The sequence below is a fragment of the Astyanax mexicanus genome, chromosome 10, assembly GCF_023375975.1.
Source record: "Astyanax mexicanus isolate ESR-SI-001 chromosome 10, AstMex3_surface, whole genome shotgun sequence".
Classification (NCBI taxonomy): Eukaryota; Metazoa; Chordata; class Actinopteri; order Characiformes; family Acestrorhamphidae; genus Astyanax; species Astyanax mexicanus.
Genome location: NC_064417.1, coordinates 48722084 through 48741737, shown reverse-complemented (window position 1 = coordinate 48741737; position 19654 = coordinate 48722084). Strand labels below are relative to the sequence as shown.

Sequence of the window (19654 nt, the reverse complement as noted above, 5' to 3'; positions counted from 1 at the left end):
CCATAGCTGTTGGAATTGCTCTCATTGTTCTCATACTTATTGTCTTATTGGCTTATTTTATTGGGAGGAAGAGAAGCCAAAGCATTGCATATGAACAATTCAATTAAATTCTGTTTGTTCTCAACTGTGAGCAGAGCACCTTTTTGTTTCTGATTGATGCACTTAATTTCACCTCTAAACCCACTTGAATGTGTGCTAATTTTTCTCTTAATTTTGAGTTTGTGATTAATTTACGTCACATGATTTGTGATCTTGTTTTAATGTGTGTTGGTCAGGGATGGAAGTCCAGAAAGGCAGTGAGTTAAATGATGCAGCATTTTTTGTTTAATTGATTTGGTTGGGAAGATGGTGCTCTTTCCATCTTTCCACTCTTTCTTCCATTGTGATGCTGGCTGGTACAGGCATCTGTTAGCTCTTGTATCAGAGCTGGGGATCTGGTGCTTTCCTCAGAGTGCATTGGCTGCCTAGAGTTAGGAGCTTTACAAACTTTTATTTTTATTTAGCTCATTGCCTTTCTGGACTTCAACTCTGCTGTTTTTGATATTTTCTGGTTTAACAGAATTGCTTTTCTTTAACAGTTTCTTATCTGTGCTAACCCCACCCTGTCTCTGGTCTTTGGTCACTCAGAACTTTTACTATACTGTCTCTTTGTCTCTGAAATCTTAGCTCTCATAACAATGTCTCTCTTCTTCCCCCGGCAGCGGAGGAGTGCTTTCTGGATGCTGATTTAAGCTTTCTCGTTCCAATCGCTGTTGGCGTGGCTCTCGGCTTCCTAATCATCCTCGTGCTTATCTCTTACCTGATTGGGCGGCGGAAGAGCCGCACTGGTTACCAGTCTGTATAAACCTCCTCCTTCTTCTTCTCCAGCTGTCTATCAGCGCTTGGCTCTCAGCTTCTCTTCATACTCTGCTGTATTTCCTCTTTCAATAATCTGTCCTTTCTTATTGCTCCGCCCATGAGACACACTCCACTACGGCAAGGCATTTCTGCTTTTAATACAGAGCTTCTCGATCAGAAATTCAGTCTTATAATATGAAATGTACATATCTGTTAATGTAATTGATTGCTTTTTATTTTAAATTAATTTTTCACTTTGTTGTTTTTTGTAAATTATAGCACAATTTGCACAGATTATGTAACTCTACGATTAAATTAAATTTCATGTGTTGGTTTTAATTTTAAATGTTCAATTTGGGCTTATAACACCCCCCATGGTCCAGAGGATTAATGCAAGGTCTGCTTGTTTTAATGCAAGAAATTAGCATCAGCAGCTGCCTTACCATCAGCAGCCAGAGTCTGAGAGAATATTTGGCAATGCTCTCTCTGGGTGGGTACAGTAGGTGGCACTCTCGCCCCTCATCATTACTCCTATTGTATTGGTGGTTGGCACGGGCATCTGTTTGCTGATGTATCAGAGCTGGAGATCTGGAACTCTAAGTTTGTTGTGATGCTGCCTAGTTATACTGTATCGATTCACATGTATTGGATGAGGCATGAGCTGTTCCTGCCTGCCCCTCCTTGTGTTTGACATATTGAAGTAATTGTATGTATTTAGGATCATTAAAATATTTAGTTCCTGTAGTGCAAATTGAAATTGTACATGTACACATTTAATTTCCTGTAGATTTTTATAAATACTTCTATTTTTTCTGCATTTTTGTTTGTTTAAATTGAATTTCTGATTAAGTGTGGATTTAAAAAGCTGAAACAGTTCCTCCTAACTCTACAAACTACTCAACTTGTATATCCTCCTACAGCTTCTGTGAATTTCCAGTTTCTGGTTTGTTTGCTGCCTGTGTTCAATTCTGTATGAGTTCTGCTGACAGTTCTTCCCATCTAGATAAGGCGGCTCTGCCAGGCCGTTTTAGCAGTGCTGATGCAGTCATCATACGTTACAAGCCAGAGGCTGTCCAAATAATCACTGGCATTGCACTAAGTGTTTAAAATGCATGGAGAATTACTAGCTCTTTTTAAACATATTTAACAATATTTTTATCCTTGCCGGAAAAAAGATGTTCAAGGCTCTACACCATGATTGTGCTATGTGATTATCCATGTGACGAATGTATGAATGGTTCATTTGTAGGATTAGGAACTTTTTTTAGTTGCTCGAGTTTATTAAACCTTCAGTGGAAGGCTTGATTTCAGTTTTAAACTTACTCAGAGGTGGATCACTCTGCTGAGATTTGGAGAGAAATGACCAAAAACAAGAAAAAAAAATAGAAACTACATGTTACTTGATTGATATCCATCCATAGTAATGTATATGAGATTTGAGTGTCACAGTAAATATTTAACTTAATTGTTTAATTGTATAATAAAGGGACACTAAAGTTTTGACACTTTACCAGCAATTATATGAAAGAAGTGGCTAAGTTCCCCCTCAGCCCCCCGGTCTGTAGGTCATTAGGTCCCCTCTCAGGGAAAGGCATGGTGTGATGTAATGTGGGTCTATTGCAAATTGGATTTGTTTTTGACCGGTTTATGTGCATTTATGCTGCAGCAGAATACTTAAAGGGCAGTCCAGTTTAACTGTACCCTGAATGTTGTTTGTTTAATAGTATTTGCAATTTTATTTAATTTTATTTGTTATGTAGTTTAAGTTGTGTGCTTACAATATTATCAGGCTTTCATTACATTCATACAGGGCCATACTGTAGTTTGGACACATAATTAAAATTGTTAAAACGTTAAAACTAAGCCGTTTGATTAATTCTAAATGCTCCAAACTTTATAAATCTTAGAAATGGACTTTCACAGAAGTTTTCTTTCTTTTTTTATTGTTGGAGCATTTTTTTTGGTTTAATTCCTATTGGCATAGAACTTTGTTCCTAAAACAAATCACTTTCTCCAGCTATATTTCATTACTGTGATTAGAAAATGTACTGCTCTGGGGAAAAAAGAGAGCACTTAAAAATATTGAGTTTCTTTGATTTTACCAAATTGAAAATCTCTTGAAAATAATTAAGAGGAAGATGGATGATTACAAGCCATCAAACCAAACTGAACTGCCGGCGTGGCATGAACTTATCCAAAAGCAGTGTGTAAGACTGGTGGAGGAGAATGTGATGCCAAGATGCATGAAAACTGGTGAAAAACCAGGGTTATTCCACCAAATATTGATTTCTTAACTCTTAAAATTTTATGAATGTTACCTCTTTTTTTTGCATTATTTGAGGTCTAAAAGCTCTGTATATTTTATTTCAGACATTTCTCATTTTCTGCAAATAAATGCTCTAAATGAAAAAAAAAATATTTGGGAGAAATGTTGTCTGTAGTTTATAGAATAAAACAGCAATGTTCATTTTACTCAAACATAAACCTATAAATAGCAAAATCAGAGAAACTGTTTCAGAAACTGAAGTGCTCTCTTAATTTCTTTCTTGAGCTGTATTTATCTCAAAAAAAAATTGTACAGCCATAAGAAGAAAGCAAAATGTGTTCAGATAGCCATGCCCCAGTTAGTAATGTAATTAAGACAAGGTGGCTTACAGGAACTGTGATTGGTTGTGGTGGTTGGACCCAGAAAACGTTCTTTCTCCTTTCTACTGTTTTCTTTATATATGAGTTGTGGGTTTATCCTCTGTTTAAATCGGAATGTTCCTGACCACTTATTGCTGTTAAATGCGCAGGTTACCCTGTTTTTTTTGTGTTGTTTTTTGACTGGACTGCCTCTTTAAGCTTCTGGCTGTATTACAGGTGGTTTAATCTGCTGTATTTTTGTAATGCAGTGTGTATAGTGGTCAGATCAGGTTAAAGTGACTCGAGTTTGTGTTCCCATCACAATATAAGCAGAACCAAATATAAACACAAGAATACTGTCGACTCTTCAATACGGTGTGCCTTTCTGTTGCACTTCCATGTCCCTTCACTATCAGAGCTGTTCCAGTCAGTGAAGAATGCTGGGTCATGTTAAGTTTGTTTCGATGAGTAAGAAATTTCAATAAAATGGCTTTTTTTTGTATTGCAGTCTATTGCGTGTTTTGTGCTGCAGTCTGTGCAAAATTCACACCAGCATTTAACAATGCTTTTTATACAGCACATGACTTATGACACAAGATCATGAGACTAAACCAAAGGTAAATGGACTTGGATCAAGAACATGCTGTTACTTTTATATGTAGTGAGTTCTGGACATGCCACACCTATATTAACCTGTTCCTGTAAACATGGAAAAATATAGAATATATATCAGAAAAAACTGCAAAAGCAGGAAAACAACATTTTCTGCAATTCTGCATTTTAAAAACACATCATGAATCTGATGCATCAGACATTTTTCAAGAAAAAGATGTTGGTGACTGAGGATTGGGTGGTGTGGTAATAGTAAAACTGCATTATTTTTAAATTTAGACTGTAACTCCAAATAGATTCCCATACACTTGATGTGCCTATGTTTTCAATGTGATTACTAAGTACATAATAACAATCATATTTAATTAATTGCATTACTCTTCATTACTATACATTAATACTCTAAAGAATTTTAAAGAAAAATTTTACATTTCATTTGTAAATCAAGGGAGCAGAGTCTGGAGGAAGAGTGGAGAAACACACAGTCCAAACTGCTTAAGGTCTAGTGTGAAGTTTCCACCAATCAGTGATGGTTTAGAGAGACATGTCATCTGCTGCTGTTGATCCACTGTGTTTTATTATCAAGTCAGTGCAGTTTTGTTTTCCCGCAAAATCTTACAGCACTTCATGCTTCCCTCTGCTACTGACAACTTTTATGGAGATGAGGATTTCATTTTCCAGCAGGACTTGGCACACTGCCAACACTGCCAAAAGTACCAACTGATCTTATATAATATTCTAATTTTCTGAGACACTGATTTTTGGGGTTTCATTGGCTGTAAACCATAATCATCAACAATGAAAGAAATTAAAGCTTTACATGATAAATAATGACTTTCACATTTTAATCATAGTCTATTTTTTTAATGCACTAGTAAGCTGTGGTAATGTTTTAAGACGGCATGAAATAGGTAGATACCGCCCAACCCTACAGTAAATGAGATTCATTATTTGTAGAAGCTTCACAGAACCAATCAATCAATCAATGAAACAGAAACGCTTTATTTAGTTAATTCTGTTCCGTCTTTATTATATCTAGAACATTAGGAGTGCATTTTTAAAAAACAGGAGCTGGCACACTCGTCTGCTGTTCGATGTTTGTTTCACTGCATTTACAGAATCACCAACATGCAGCTTCTGATTCCATCTATCCGTCACAGTTAATAACTGATTGTACCAGGTCAATTACACAAACACAATTAATAAATAATACTGTTGAAGTCCTTCTCACAGAGAACCAAGCAGGCACAGTATTTATTTCACCCTATAGAGATGGAGCAGTGTATAATTCTGGGCACGGGAGTGTTTGTGCGTGTAACATGTCTACTATCTGCTGTGAGGTCAGGTTATGTTTCATTTCAGAAAGGAAAAAAAAAAATTATAATATCACTGATAAGATCATGAATTCCTCAATTCATACATTTGACTCTGGAAAAATACATTTGTCTTGGAAAAATATATATTTATATAAATTTAGTGGTACTAATAAACATAAGTCAATTTAGTTCTGGATGTAGTACAAAGAAATCAGTTCTAACACAAATAAATGATTGTTATAAAAAACACACAAAACAGTGATACAAAGCTAAACATATGACATTCTGCTTTTAATGGGTCTGATATTATATTTATTATTATTTTATTGTTTGCTTTTGTTTTGTTTCTTAATGCCATTCAATTCTGATTAATAGTTTAACAGATTTACTTCAAAACGTTCAGAACTGAAAAAAGCAATAATCACCTGCCATAAAACAAATCCAAATCCATCTGTCTTAGTCGTACTTAACAAGGATTTTTCCAGGAAAGCGGTTAATATTTTGTAAAGTTAACATTTTGTAATGATTAAACTTGCCAGCGCCAAAAAATGATAGTAAACAGCTGCACAACTGACTCTCTCTCTCTCTCTTATACTCTCTTTACTAAAGTTCTTCCAAAGACTTGCTCATATATAAATATCTAACAAAAAGTAAGGAAGTATGTGCTTGGTAGATTGTTATATCTGTTATTTCTTTGTTGTATAAATGCTTCTTGGCTATAAATCTTATACTGATGGAAATCCTGTGTTAATTTCACTTTAAATGGAGCCTCATTTATAAGAACACTGATTGTTTTCCAATAGTATAAGATTAATTGCCAAGAAACATTTAATCCTCCAAACACACATTTTATTACTTGTTGTGATATGTTTATATATTATATTTTAATATTGTACATATTAATATATTCCAATGTCAATATTTTATCTTAATAAATCCTCCTGAGACCCAGAAAAAGTGTTAATGTTTAGTTTTTTTAGATTTTTTAAGTATACTGGTAGAAACAGAAACTCTTGTTGCCATAAATTGTAAAAGCAGCAAGTAGAATTTAAAATGATTATAGAAAGATTATAAAGGATGCTTCACTTCACTAGGTCCAAGATTCTCAGAAGGATGTATTCATATGAAGCATGATCAGTGTAATGTTTATCAGTTCAGTTTTAGGACTGTTTCAGGCTAAATTTGAATTTTATAAGTAGGTATAAACTTGGTACAAGTTCCTGTTTATTTTCACATGAATTTTAGGTTTTATTTTTTGTATTAGGTCTGAAAACTGTGGTAATATTAATTATTTTCAATGTTTAATGTTTTCTTTCTCATGCTTTATTTCTTGCTGTCGAGCTTATTGGTTTCATATGTTTTATTATGCATGTATTTTTCTTTTTGTACTTGCCTGTTTTGGGTTTTATCTTTGATGTAGAGCACCTTGTTTAATCCAAGTTGTTTAAAAAGTGCTTTATAAATAAATCTTACTTAGTTAATTACTAGTTTTCCATATTTGCATTTTGCTATAAAAGTAGGTTGGATTGTACTTTCAGATTTTGGGGAGAAAAACAGAAAATTAAGTAAAGGTCAGATTCACTTTCAGATTCAGATTCAGGGAGAAAAAAAATAGAAAATAGGAAAAACAAATGAAAGTCAATTTCTTGTTTTATTATATCAACAAAGAATTATTTAAACACCTTTTTTTACCTAGTAATTTTTTTTTTCTAATTTTTGAATTAAGCCTGAAACCCCCAGAAATTTGAACTGATAAAAGTTGAACTGACACTGACCTTGCATATCAATATATACTGTATTAATGTAACTTTGGGTAGATCCAACTGGACATGACTTTTTTAACATTTAACTCATCGCACCCATTAATAATGGTGGTAAAGTAATTTACATAAGTATCTTTTCTCTTTTTAACGTCTTTTTTGTTTTATTTCTTTATTTATTGATATATATTTTTACAATAAAAGAGATCAAATGAATCCATTAAACAAGATTAACCCTTGTACTGACAGTATGTATGTATATATGTATGTATGCATATATGTATGGTCTGACAGAAAAACGCCTGTAAATTTTTACAAAAGAAGCACAAAGGAGTCGCTGTCACATAAAACTCAACACAGATCTCCTACTGTTCATCATTTACAGTTACACACATTCAGCTAATGTTACTGTATGTACCAGTGACTGAAGGCAGCGACTCACGAGTTAATCTCCTACAGTAAAGTGAGGCGAGGCACACTCCACCCTGTACAGTGTAAATATCTGCATCTCAAACCAACTACATTTACAGTTATTGACTAATCTAGAAAATATTAATCGTGATGAAATAAAATCTTCTTCCCCCTCCTCCCCCCCCAAAAAAGAGAAAACTCTAGATATTATATTCAGTAACGGCAGTGTTTGCTCTTAGGTTTAACTACACTAGCCTGCTGGAGCGTTCCGTGCGAGGGCAAGTACACTGCATGCAATAACGCTGCATTAAATTCAAGTGGAAGGCACAGAGGAACGGACGTACACTGGAACTAATGTAACCGTAATGTATAATGTACACTGCAGGCCTGCTCCAGCACTACGCTCCCACTTCTAGATAGAAGGACACGCTGCCCAGGTAGCGGTCAGTAGGTGAATCATTGATGATACCCTTCCCATTTAGCTTACATTGAACATGTAGATGGGTGTCGACATGGAGACTAGTAAAGTGGGCGGCTATCAGTGGAGAGCTGTAGTTTACCTGTAACGCAGAAAATTAAAAAATATGTTAATATACGTTATTATAAAAAATTATAATACTCATTTTCATATTACAGATTTGAATCAGTGATGTAAAATGATATAGTTCATACATATATGTACAGCGCTGTAAAAAATTACGAGACCACATCAGTTTCTGAATCTTCTGAATTTTTTTATTTATAGGTATATGTTTGAATAAATTAAGCATTTATTTGCAGAAAATGAGCAATGTCCGAAATAACAAAAAAGTATTACTCTGTAGGTAGAAATAATGCAAAGAAAACACGTTCATATTTTAAACATTTTAGGAGTTCAGAAATAAATATTTGGTGGAATAACCCTGGTTTTTAATCACAGTTTTCATGCATCTTGGCATCATGTTCTCCTCCACCAGTCTTACACACTGCTTTTGGATAACTTTATGCTGCTTTACTCCTGGTGCAAAAATTAAAGCAGTTCAGTTTGGTTTGATGGTTTGTGATCATCCATCTTCCTCTTGATTATATTCCAGAGGTTTTCAATTTGGTAAAATAAAAAAAACTCATCATTTTTAAGTAGCCTCTATTTTTTCGAGAGCTATATATGCTGTATGTATGTATATACCACTGTGTATACAGTGGTATGAAAAAGTTTGGGCAACCCTGATAATGTTCATGATTTTCCTTTATAAATCATTGGTTGTTCAGATCAATAATTTCAGTTAAATATATCATATAGTAGATGAACACAGTGATATTTGACAAGTTTATAGCATTTACAGAAATCGTGCAATAATTATTGAAACAAAAGTAGGCGGTAATGTATACAGTTCCAGTCAGGTGATTCTAGCTCGTAAAGCTGACTGAGAAAATGTAGCCAAGATGTGCAAAGCTGTCTAATCTAAGCAAGAGGTTCTACTTTATAGAATCTAAAATATAAAACATATTCTGGTTTGTTTAACTCTTATTGTGTAGTTAATAATTCCACATATTTCCTTTCCTAGTTGGGATGACTGGGATGAGTATTAATCTACAATGCAGAACATTTTAAATAATGAAAAAAAACACTGAATTTAAGGTGTGTCCAAATTTTTGACTGGTACTTTATATCAAATACAGCAATATTAAATTTTTTATTTCTGAACAGAAACGGTGTAACTGTAATCAGCCTAGATGTTTTTCCTTCCTCTCCTGAAACGTCATTAATATTTTAAGAGTAAGGTAATATGATAAGGCAGTTAATTCATACTTACATGTCTGAGCTTCCCGTAGTAAGGATAATACATTAAGTTGAAAATGTTTTTTGGATAGAAGACAACAGTCCCAAGACTGTCCTCCGTCCCTTTCTGCACAGACAATGTGAACAGACAGTTTAATAAAAAACAAAATACAATTGTAAAAATGATTTAATCATTTAAACTTATATATGTTGCAGAATGTTAATATATGTTTATTTATAAGAATGGCTCATTTATAGACTCACTATAGGACTGTTGACAAATTAATTGTGTGTTATCAACCCATTATATCATACAGCTTTAATAATGTTTTATCACTATTTGGCTTTGTGTACTTACTTTAACCACACATGCAACATTCACCGGAGTACCCTGACCAGGTAAATACCCCAGAATCTGTAGGAAACAAAGGTGTGAAAGGTATCGACAATCATTACTCTGTAGGTAGAAGTACAGATACTCAGGTTTAAAATACTTCTGTAGAAGTTGAGGTATCAACTCAAGCTTTTTACTCTTTTAGTAAAAGTGTAAAAGTACTGATTTTAAAACTACTTAAAGTATAAAAGTAAAAGTAATGTAAGAGGAAAAAAAATAAATCCATTTAGAAGTCTAAATGCCAATATGACTATAATGTTAAAATATTAAAATGCTAATGCTGATAATATAATTTCGGATGCACTAGGCTCCCTAGTGTTTCAGCTGCATATATGCTTATTGAAATGAATGTATTTTACATACAGAACAATGTAAATATATTAAAAAATGTGCAGGTGTGATGGATCACAGTATAAACCAACAGGGTGGTCTATCGGAATGGTATATGTTTATACTTCTCTACATCCAATCACAATCAGATTCACTCTATCTGGATGGAGAGATTTATCTGGATAGGGGTTTTATTAAATGACAAGAAGCTGGAATATAAACAAGCTCAAATGAAATCGGAGTAACGGGGCTATTTTTTTTTAAATGTAAGGAGTAGAAAGTTCAAATAACTGTATGAAAATTTTAGGAGTAGATATCCAAAATTTACACTTTTGGTAGGAAATGACAAAAATCAAGAAGGGCTTTAATACAAAAACTGTAGCTGCTCAATTTCACCACAAGATGCTGCTCAAGATTCACTTTTTTAATGGAAATTCTCTTTATACCACCTTTTTTTAGGTTCACACACACCAGCACACTCACTCCTTTCATGATCACTCTCTCTGCAGTGCTGAGTGCTTTAAGCTGAGCTCACCCGGTTCATTTTGAGGAGGATGCAGGGCTTTCCCTGAGAGTAGCCATAGTCCCTGTCCTGCATGCCGGAACACGGGCCCAGCGAGGACCTCTTGAACTGGCAGGCTTTCCTCTCAGCGCTCTCTTCCAGATCATCCTGCATGAAATATGCATCCTGCTTGCATGCAATGTTACGCCTCTCCTGAACTGCATCGTCATAGGCTGCAGGAGAAGAGCGCGGGAAGTGGAGACGTGGGGGAGAAAGAGAGATAGAGAGAGAGAAAGAGAGATAGAGAGAGAGACCCCATAAATAAACCAGACAATGACGGCTGAATACCCTGCCTGGCCTCCCACTCAAAAGTGCACAAAAGTGGGGCCCGAGAAGCTCAGTGTGGTTGCGCTCAGCCTACAAAAGGGGTTTCCCTCCCTGCCTGTTCCTCTATGGTCTACTGGAGCTGCTGGGAGGAGGTGGGGGTTGGGGTATGGGGGTGATGTGGGGGGGTGGGGGATGGTTTAGTGTATTGAAAGGAAGATCTGAATGGGTTCACAGCAGCTTCAAAAACTTCAAGACTCACGTTTAAGCTGAGAATCCAGGGCTCGTGCATACTTCTTCCACGAGCTGCGATCAGACGCGTTGAAGGTGATGTCCAGTCCATGAACATTGTGCATATGTGGAATCATGTTCATCCCTGCCGGTTTAGGGGAATAAAAACATGTGAGACTTTCACAAGTACAAACATGTGTTTGTGTTCACATACAACACAAAGAAACTCTCTATTGCATGCGTTATGAAAACAATGTTTACACACATTAAATGTACCATCTTAAACATGCTTAAAATGAACAAGTTGAATTTCTGGAGTGTGTTGCCAAGGGCCAACATAAGGCACAACTAAAAAAGATCAGTAACGTATCTATCTGTCTGTCTGTTTGTCTATCTATCTTTTGATTATTAAAGTCAATGGTTATTTTTCGGAATGTGTTGCCTAGGGGCAACAATGGGCACAATTAAATTAAAGTATCCTAAATTTTCTTTGAGATCAGTAAAGTATCTATCTGTCTATCTATCTATCTGTCTGTCTGTTTGTCTATCTATCAATTGATTATTAAGGTCAATAGTCAATTTTGACTAGGGGCAACAATTTCCTTCAAGTTTCCTAAATTTCCTTCAAGATCAGTTAAGTATATATATGTCTTGTCTATATTAGTCTGTTGTCAATCTATCTATTGATTATTAAAATCAATAGTGTTTTTTTGGAATTTGTTGCACAATTAAATGAAAGTATCCTAAATTTCCTTCGAGATCAGTTAAGTATATCTGTCTGTATGTCTATCTATCTTTTGATTATTAAAATCAATTGTTGTTTTTTTTGGAGTGTTGTTTTTAGGGGCAAAATTTTGGGACAATTAAAAGACACTATCCTAAATCAATCCATCCATCCATCCATCCATTAGTAAAATCAACAGTTGATTTGGATTGTGTTGCCCAGGGGCAACATTATGGGACAATTAAAAGGCAATATCCTAAATTTCCTTCAGGATCAATTAAGTATCTATCTGTCTTGCTTTGTCTCTGTCTGTCTGTCTGTCTATCTACTGATTATTAAAATCAATAAATTATTTGGAGTGTGTTGCCTATGGGCAAGTATCCTAAAGGCAGTATCCTATATTTCCTTAGAGATCAGTAAAGTATCTATCTATCTGTCTGTCTATCTATTGATTATTAAAATCATTAGTTGTTTTTTGGAATGTGTTGCCTAGAGGCAACAGTGGGTACAATTTAAAGAGAGCATCCTACATTTTAATAGTTGTTTTTTGGAGTGTGTTGCTTGGGGCAAAGTTGTGGGACAATAAAAAGACACTCCCCTAAAATCTATCCATCCATCTTTTACTTATTCGATAGTTGTTTTTCTGAAGTGTGTTGCCTAGGGGCAACATTGTGGGACAATTAAAAAAAACATATTAAATTTTTAAACAATATTAAAAACTACATTTCTAAGTTTGTCTGTCTGTTTGTCTGTCTATCTATTGATTATTAAAATCAATCAACACTGGCAACATTGTGGGACAATAAAAATACACTATGTATGTATATCTGTTTGTCTGTAGGGAATGTCTTTAAAAAAATAAATTAAATTAAAAAGTAATATTTTGGAGTATGTTGCCTGGAGGCAACATTTCTGTTAAAATAAATAAAAAACAATATGGAATATTATAATAGGAAGAAATTCATTCCGATTATTATAATTAAAAGTTTTTTTTTTTGGTGTGTGCGGCCTGGAGGCAACATTGTGTGCCAATGAAAATAAACAATATGGACTGTCTTTTAAATATCACTGAATGTAAAAAAATAATCTCACAATCTAACAGATATGGATGATATATTTGGATGGCTTATATCTTAATCTTGTAAAGTGTCACACACAATCTGCACAAAGCCAAAACAACATATGTGTGTAACTCTTTAAAACAGTTTAATAGAAAAAAAATATTTAGATTAAATCCTTTTAGATAATTATAAAGCTACCTGGAGGCATCACCCTGTCATTGTAGGTTGGGGTGTAGGGACTGATGGACCACATCAGGCAGCACATGCAGCCACCAAACATGGCCGCCAGGAAGATGTACAATGCTGAGTAGAAGAAAAGAATGAGGCCTGAAAGAAACACAAAAACACAATCAGTTAACTCCCACAAACTACAAATGAGTTGTTAAACATCAATGGACAGTAAAGTGTTACATAAGGATGAAGATCCAGGAGGGGAAATCCTACCCATCCATATAGAGCCTAAATCATATCTCAGATGAGAACTGATGAGCTGCACCTAAAGAGCACTAAACACCCTGATTTTATCTGACTCCACCCTCAGCTCAAATTTGAAAAAGGAAAAAAAATGGGAAGGGTAGTTTGGGAGGGGCACTGGGTGATGTATGGGTTTAGAGGCAGGGCAGGAGGGAGAGCTGACTGGCTGATCTACATATTGTGATGTGTCTGATTACCAAAGTACACAGGCACATCATCCACACCTATAGCACAGCTGAACCCGAGAGGACGCTGCAGAGGCAGAAATTACCACAATAAAAGCGTTTTTTAAAGGTTAGGAAATGTTTAGAAAAGTTTAGAAAACAGGTCTGCTATGTTTCATTACTTCAAAGGAATATATGTTAGATATTTTAATGTAAAATATATGGTTTAGGGTTTTGTCTGTCTATTGTGTTTATTTGTATGTTTATTCTCATATATAACAGATAACAGGATTTTAGCCAATCATGTTAAACGACCAATGCTTTAATAACTATGACTCCATATACACAGTGTGGAATTCTGCAGTAGGTAAAGAAAATTAACGATGATTAATTAAAATGTTTTTGTAATCCTTTGCTATGCTATTCTATTATCATTATATTAGTGGCATTTAAAGATTGCAAAATAACAATAATATTGTATATTGCAAGATTGCAACATAACATTGTGATGTATATCTCTATTCAAAACAACTATTTGTATTGTTTTAGTACAAAGCACTGAGCAGTGCATGCAGTGTAAAACAGCTTTTACACAGTTGCACCACTTGGGATCATTATTGATTTTTCACTGGAATGCCACATTAGTCCCATTTATCTCGCCACCCACTATCAGACCTCGCTCGACACTGGCCAGTCTTCAACTTCTCTAACAAGATAACACCTCATATCTCACGCAGATGTGGACATTCCCAAGCCTTCCTCTGAGGCTTTGTTTCAATGCCAATTCCTGAACATGCTTGGAGGAGAACACTAACTGCTAGTTTCGTTACATCAGCTAACAAAGACCTGCAATGCTAGTGGTGCAATGATAGAAGGTTGAATGCTGTGGGGGAAAGGGAGGGCCATCCAACCCAAACACAGTCCAAACAAGGTCAAATATAAACTGTGAACTGTAATCTCCTGAAGACAGACAGCAAACATATGCAAATTTAACTGAATCAGCAATCTGTGTGACTGCATATGACAGCATACACTCTACTATCGTCTAATTCTCAAGTTAAGTCTTATGCAAAGGTGAATTTATGAAGTACAAATACTTTGTTATCTTACTTAAGTACTTTAGTAATTATTTAATCAGGACACTTTTTTCTACTTCTTACATTTTTACACATTTATCTAAACTTTCTCCTCCTTAGATTTTAAAAATAGCCTCGTTACTCCTATTTTATTTCAGCTCGTTATCATTCCGGCTTCTCGTCATTCAATAAAACCCCTATCCAGATAAATCTATAATTCTAAATATATTTACATTGTATTAAAATACATTGATTTTCAAAGGGCATATATGTAGATGAAACAGGGAGCCTAATGCATCCCAAATTTATCAACATTAACATTTTAACATAACATTTTAGTCATTATGGCTTTTAGAAAAATGTGTTTTGGGAATGGGGTGTGGTGCACTATAGAACACTGCACTGTAAAAATGAAAAAAATAAGAAAACTTAAAAAATTTAAAGGCAACTTACTGCACTAGATTTTTTTAGTTTTGCCATCAGAGTGACGGTCTTTTGCAGCCATCCAGAGCCACCGGCAGCTCCAAGGAGTCCGATCACCCCACTCAGGCATTGTGAGGCCTCGACACACTCACACACTCTCCTTTCACAAAATACACACACTCGGACGGCCCCGATCTGCTTATGAGAATTTGATGTCATTTAGAGCGATGTCCCAAAGGGAATGGTGGGACCGTCCAGCCAGTGAGATTGAGCAGCTCTTCCACAAGGCAAACCTCTAGAGGAAGTGACCGCTGCCAGGAAAGTTTGCTTTGAGCCATATTTTAAGCCTGACAGAAGACAGAATTTCTGGGGAACAAACACTTGTAACACGGTGTTACGTGTCGGCGTGCACTGGGGATGAGAGCGAGCGTGTCTGAGGTGGTCCGGAGGTCGAGGGGGGTTTTGGGAAAGAGGCAGGGGAAGGCTCGGTAGGGGTAATAGAAATGTGATTCCTGGCCAGCGAATGGACTGCGACAGTTGCTCTCCCACTGGGAACCATTCCCCAGGCAGTCTGTTTTTGTCAAGATTTCTCCAAGCTATCTGTGCACCTATGTAAACACTGGGTTCGAACACACACACACTCATACAGTGACACATGCACACTTTCCAGGCCTGTGTTTGCCTGAGTATGCAGTGGCAACAGACGCAAGAGGCGCAGTTCAAAAAGCCCCCTCTCGGCTCATCCTAACCCGAAAGCCAGTGCAAAAACCCAAAATAATGAGCAAAACTAATAAGCTGTGCACTCGCTCGCCTTCGCCTGACAGACACAGGCGGAACATCACTAATTGAAGCCTAGCCCTTCGTTCACGGCTTAATCTGCTCACGCTCTCCGTGCCCACTCGCTACAACAAGTGCCCTTTGTTTGGCCATTGGAATCGCTCGTTAAACTGCCCGCCGGCTCCTATAGGTTACTCACTCCAGCTCTTCCCCGAGCGGCCCATGAACTCCTTGGTCTCGGGGTTCCACAGGTACGTTTTTAGGTCGTCGATTTTCTCGTGCAGCGTCCTCTTGGGGATTGGCTTGGGTTTCCATTTCTCGAAGTTGAAGTCGTCCTGCTCCAGAGGCTGATGCTCCACCAGACCTTCTTGTTCCACCTCCAGGGCTTCGGCCAGCTCGTGGCAGTGCTTGTGCAGTGACCCGGCACGCTATGATAAAGAATAAATAAAAATAATAATAATAATAATAATAATAATAATAAAACGAATCATGACTAATGATAAATCACAAATGTGGTCAGATACATTTTGAAAACACCAGTTCTAAACACATATTTAAACACCGATATTTAAATATTTAAATACCAATATTTCTAAATATCACAATATTTTGTGTAGTAGTACTGTATCGATTAAAAAAAATGCATATAAAGATCCCACTATTATAATTGCAATAAATAATAAATAAGTGTTTTTTATGCTATGACAGTTTTCCTAAAATAACTGTATGTAAAAATCGCACAATATCGTCTATATCACAATATTGTATGAAGATCGTGATGCATAGTATCGCCAAGTTCTTGCCAATACATAGCTCTAGTAAATGTGTATTAAATCACATTGCATTCGTTCCAAAGCTGGGTTATGTAATTACACCATACAAAGGGATGCAGAAAGAGACTGAAAACTCCATTCCCTTCCAGTATCAGGCTAAAGGAAAGCGAATGGGCCCATTCTTACACTGGTGTGAAGAGATGGGAGGGGGCTTCATTCACAATCTCAGCGAATGTGAATCTCTGTGAATGCAACTGAGTGGATGGAGCCGGAGAAGGGCCTGCTGGCCCCGCTGACCCTCGTTGGGAGAGCTAACCTCCAACAGCTGCAGAGGCCTGCAGGGTCACCCTCTGGCCAGATGTTCCCCAGTAATTCACAGCACTGAGTCACGGCACACACTGAGATCTCCACCTGACCACCATAAAGGAGCCTCCAACCCCCGTGGAGGAACTGTGCTCCTAGGGTGTGATAGTCTCTAATCGCATGATATCGCATCAGTGAGGATTAGGGCTGCACTATATTGGGAAAAATATATATAGCGATATTTTGTTATCATGCAATATGCTTATATTAAAACGGAAAATAGCATAATTAAAAAGTAGGAAAATAATAAAGCGATTACTGGATGTGAAAGTTTAAAGTAATTATTAATAATATTCAGATGTTGGAACTGAAATACAATTTGTAAAAATAAATAAATCATAAATACAATTAAATCAGTGTTTGTTTAAGTTGACATACAAGCTCAGTCACATTAACTAACCTAATTATTGAGAATATTTCAATTTATTGAATAATAATCAATTACAGATGATCCAATTCCATTCCTATTTTTTTCTCGAATATAGATCAAATAATCTGAGATTCCATGTAAGTCAATGGTAACATACAGTATGGCTAGTCAATCTGTTAATTGTCTCATGGACTGTATTTATTTTAATGGAGAAATTCCAGTACTATTATTAAAATAGCAGACGGTTAACTCCCTGAACCTCCCTTAAAGGAGAAATCCGGTGTGAAACTGACTTGGGTTGTAGTGAAACATGATAACGAGTTGAAACTTTTGTTGAATTTTCCATCTCCGTTCTCCCCCAGCAGTCTGAAATACAGCACTTTTAACCGATGCTCCCAACAGGCTTACAGTGCAAGTGATAGGGGCATAAAGATACCCATGCAAAGAAGAACTTTAAAGTGGCCCCACACTTCATTGGTAGAATTCTGAGTGACTTGATATTTAAAACGAGGCACTGAGAACTATAAAAGTGCACAGATAGTCTATTAAAAACACTGTTTAATGAAGTTTATACACAGCGTACATTTGCATGGACAATCCTATGCCACTATCACTAGCATTGTGAGCCTGTTGGGAGCATCGGATAAAAAAGAGATGTATTTTCAAATGCTGGGGGATTATAGAGGTGGGCTATTCGACAGAAGTTCCTACTCGTTATCAAGTTTCACTACAGCCCAAGTCTATTTAACACTAGACTTCTCCTTTAACTTAATTTAGCTAAATGCTCAAGTACCACACACTGTCTCAGAAAGCAAAGGCTGGAGCTTTCTTACCGCTTTGGGTGCTAAGAGTTCCATGTTGGGCTCGGCAGCGCCCCCCGCAGTGCCCTCAGCCTCCATGATGCTTCACTGGAGAAGAAAAGAGGGGAACCATACTTATTAAACCGCTCACATACCAGCGACCCTGAAGACCCTCAGCCTCACTGCAGCCCAGCACAGAGAGAGTTATGGGCCCATGAGTATAGCACCACAAAAAAAGTTTCAAAAAATACAATAAAACAATAAAAGGGCAAAAAAAAAAATATATATATATATATATAAATACAAATATTGTAACTATTATTGCTAACGAATGATCAATTTTTAAATTAAACTTAAATAAAAAATATGAAAATCTAAAAAAAACTTTGTGTTGTAATATATAAAAATTAAAACGTGAGAAAATAAGAAATTAGAAAATGAGAAAATGAGTAAAAATAAGAAGACACATTTTCCAAGCAGATTTTCTAAGAAAACAACACAAGTACAAAATGTTCTAATAGCAGCTACATACTTACAATGGAACAAAAATTATTTTTTAAGTCTGCACTTTGATTCAATCAATTAATCAATCAATATAATCAATCATTAATTATAATAAATTATTAATTGCATATATTTATTTTGTGTTACATTACTGCACATTACATTGCATTAACTTCCAGTAAGAACAAATTCCAGCACTGGAAACTTTTGATTCAAGGTTTTGAATCAGATTATTTGAAGACCTGCTTGAGAAGTTTATTTATTTAGTTTATCTTATTTTTTTATATAATAACTGACTTTTCTTATGTTAAAACGTGAGACATCTATAAAAAAACGAACTTTACAACATCTTGTCTATCTATGTCAAATAAAAAATGAAAATTAATCCTCAGATTGAAGGAAAAAGTGAAGATGTACCCCAAAAGTGTGAAAAAGTAGCGGATGGTCTCTGGACGGCGGTTCCTCTGCAGGTTATCGTGGCTGAGTTGGAGCTGGTCTGCTGAAGGTTCATGAGCTTCACCGCGGCGGGACGGAGAGGCTCCTGCTACAGGGAGAGCATCCTACTGAATGGGGCTGAGCTGAAGCGACAGAGTGGGGGGTTGGGAGAGAAACGTGGAGGGCTTTTTTCTCCTTTAAATCCCTGAAGGACTTTTGGCGACGGCGAGGGCCGGTGGGTGTGTTATAGGGGATTCAGTACACGCACTGCCCACTCTCAGTGTGAGCTAAAACTAGAGCTACACTGCTCAAAGCAGCACAACCACCCTGCTTCCATACAGCTGATGATGTGTTAAAAAAGTTCTGATTCTGAGTTTTAGACCCTGCAGAAAAATGGAAGATGGGTTTGGTTGGTTTGGGTGGTTGAGTTGTTTGAAAAGTTGCTTATAAAAAATGCACTATACTAAGTATACTATGCTAAGTAAACTAATTGTGTAGTTGGTTAACCCTTCTGTTAAGTTAATTTGTCAGGAACAGTTATGGTGTTCTCTGGTCAGTTTGATTTGCTACATTTTTAATTATCCAAAAGATGTCCAAAACCAAAAAAAA

The 19654-nt window shown here is 36.1% G+C and overlaps 1 protein-coding gene across 1 annotated transcript; it reads right to left on the bottom strand.

Annotated features, from left to right (window-relative positions):
* Positions 1–5056: 5056 nt before the first annotated feature.
* atp1b4 (ATPase Na+/K+ transporting subunit beta 4) lies at positions 5057–19226 on the bottom strand. The gene is made up of 9 exons (XM_022684302.2): positions 19028–19226; positions 18140–18214; positions 16000–16228; positions 13085–13213; positions 11133–11246; positions 10580–10779; positions 9679–9735; positions 9355–9447; positions 5057–8121 (listed from the first exon to the last, which is right to left on the bottom strand). The coding sequence occupies exons 2-9, from the start codon at positions 18203–18205 to the stop codon at positions 7960–7962; spliced, it is 1050 nt and encodes a 349-aa protein (XP_022540023.2). The 5' UTR covers positions 18206–18214; positions 19028–19226; the 3' UTR covers positions 5057–7959.
* Positions 19227–19654: the final 428 nt, after the last annotated feature.

Excerpts from the sequence above, each read along its gene's own strand:
- atp1b4 (XM_022684302.2), bottom strand. The coding sequence starts at position 18,205 with ATGGAGGCTGAGGGCACTGCGGGGGGCGCTGCCGAGCCCAACATGGAA. Across the intron at positions 13,214-15,999 it reads CCGCTCGGGGAAGAGCTGGA|GCCTCATTCTTTTCTTCTAC; the intron begins GTGAGTAACCTA and ends TGTTTCTTTCAG. Across the intron at positions 11,247-13,084 it reads TGACAGGGTGATGCCTCCAG|GGATGAACATGATTCCACAT; the intron begins GTAGCTTTATAA and ends CTAAACCGGCAG.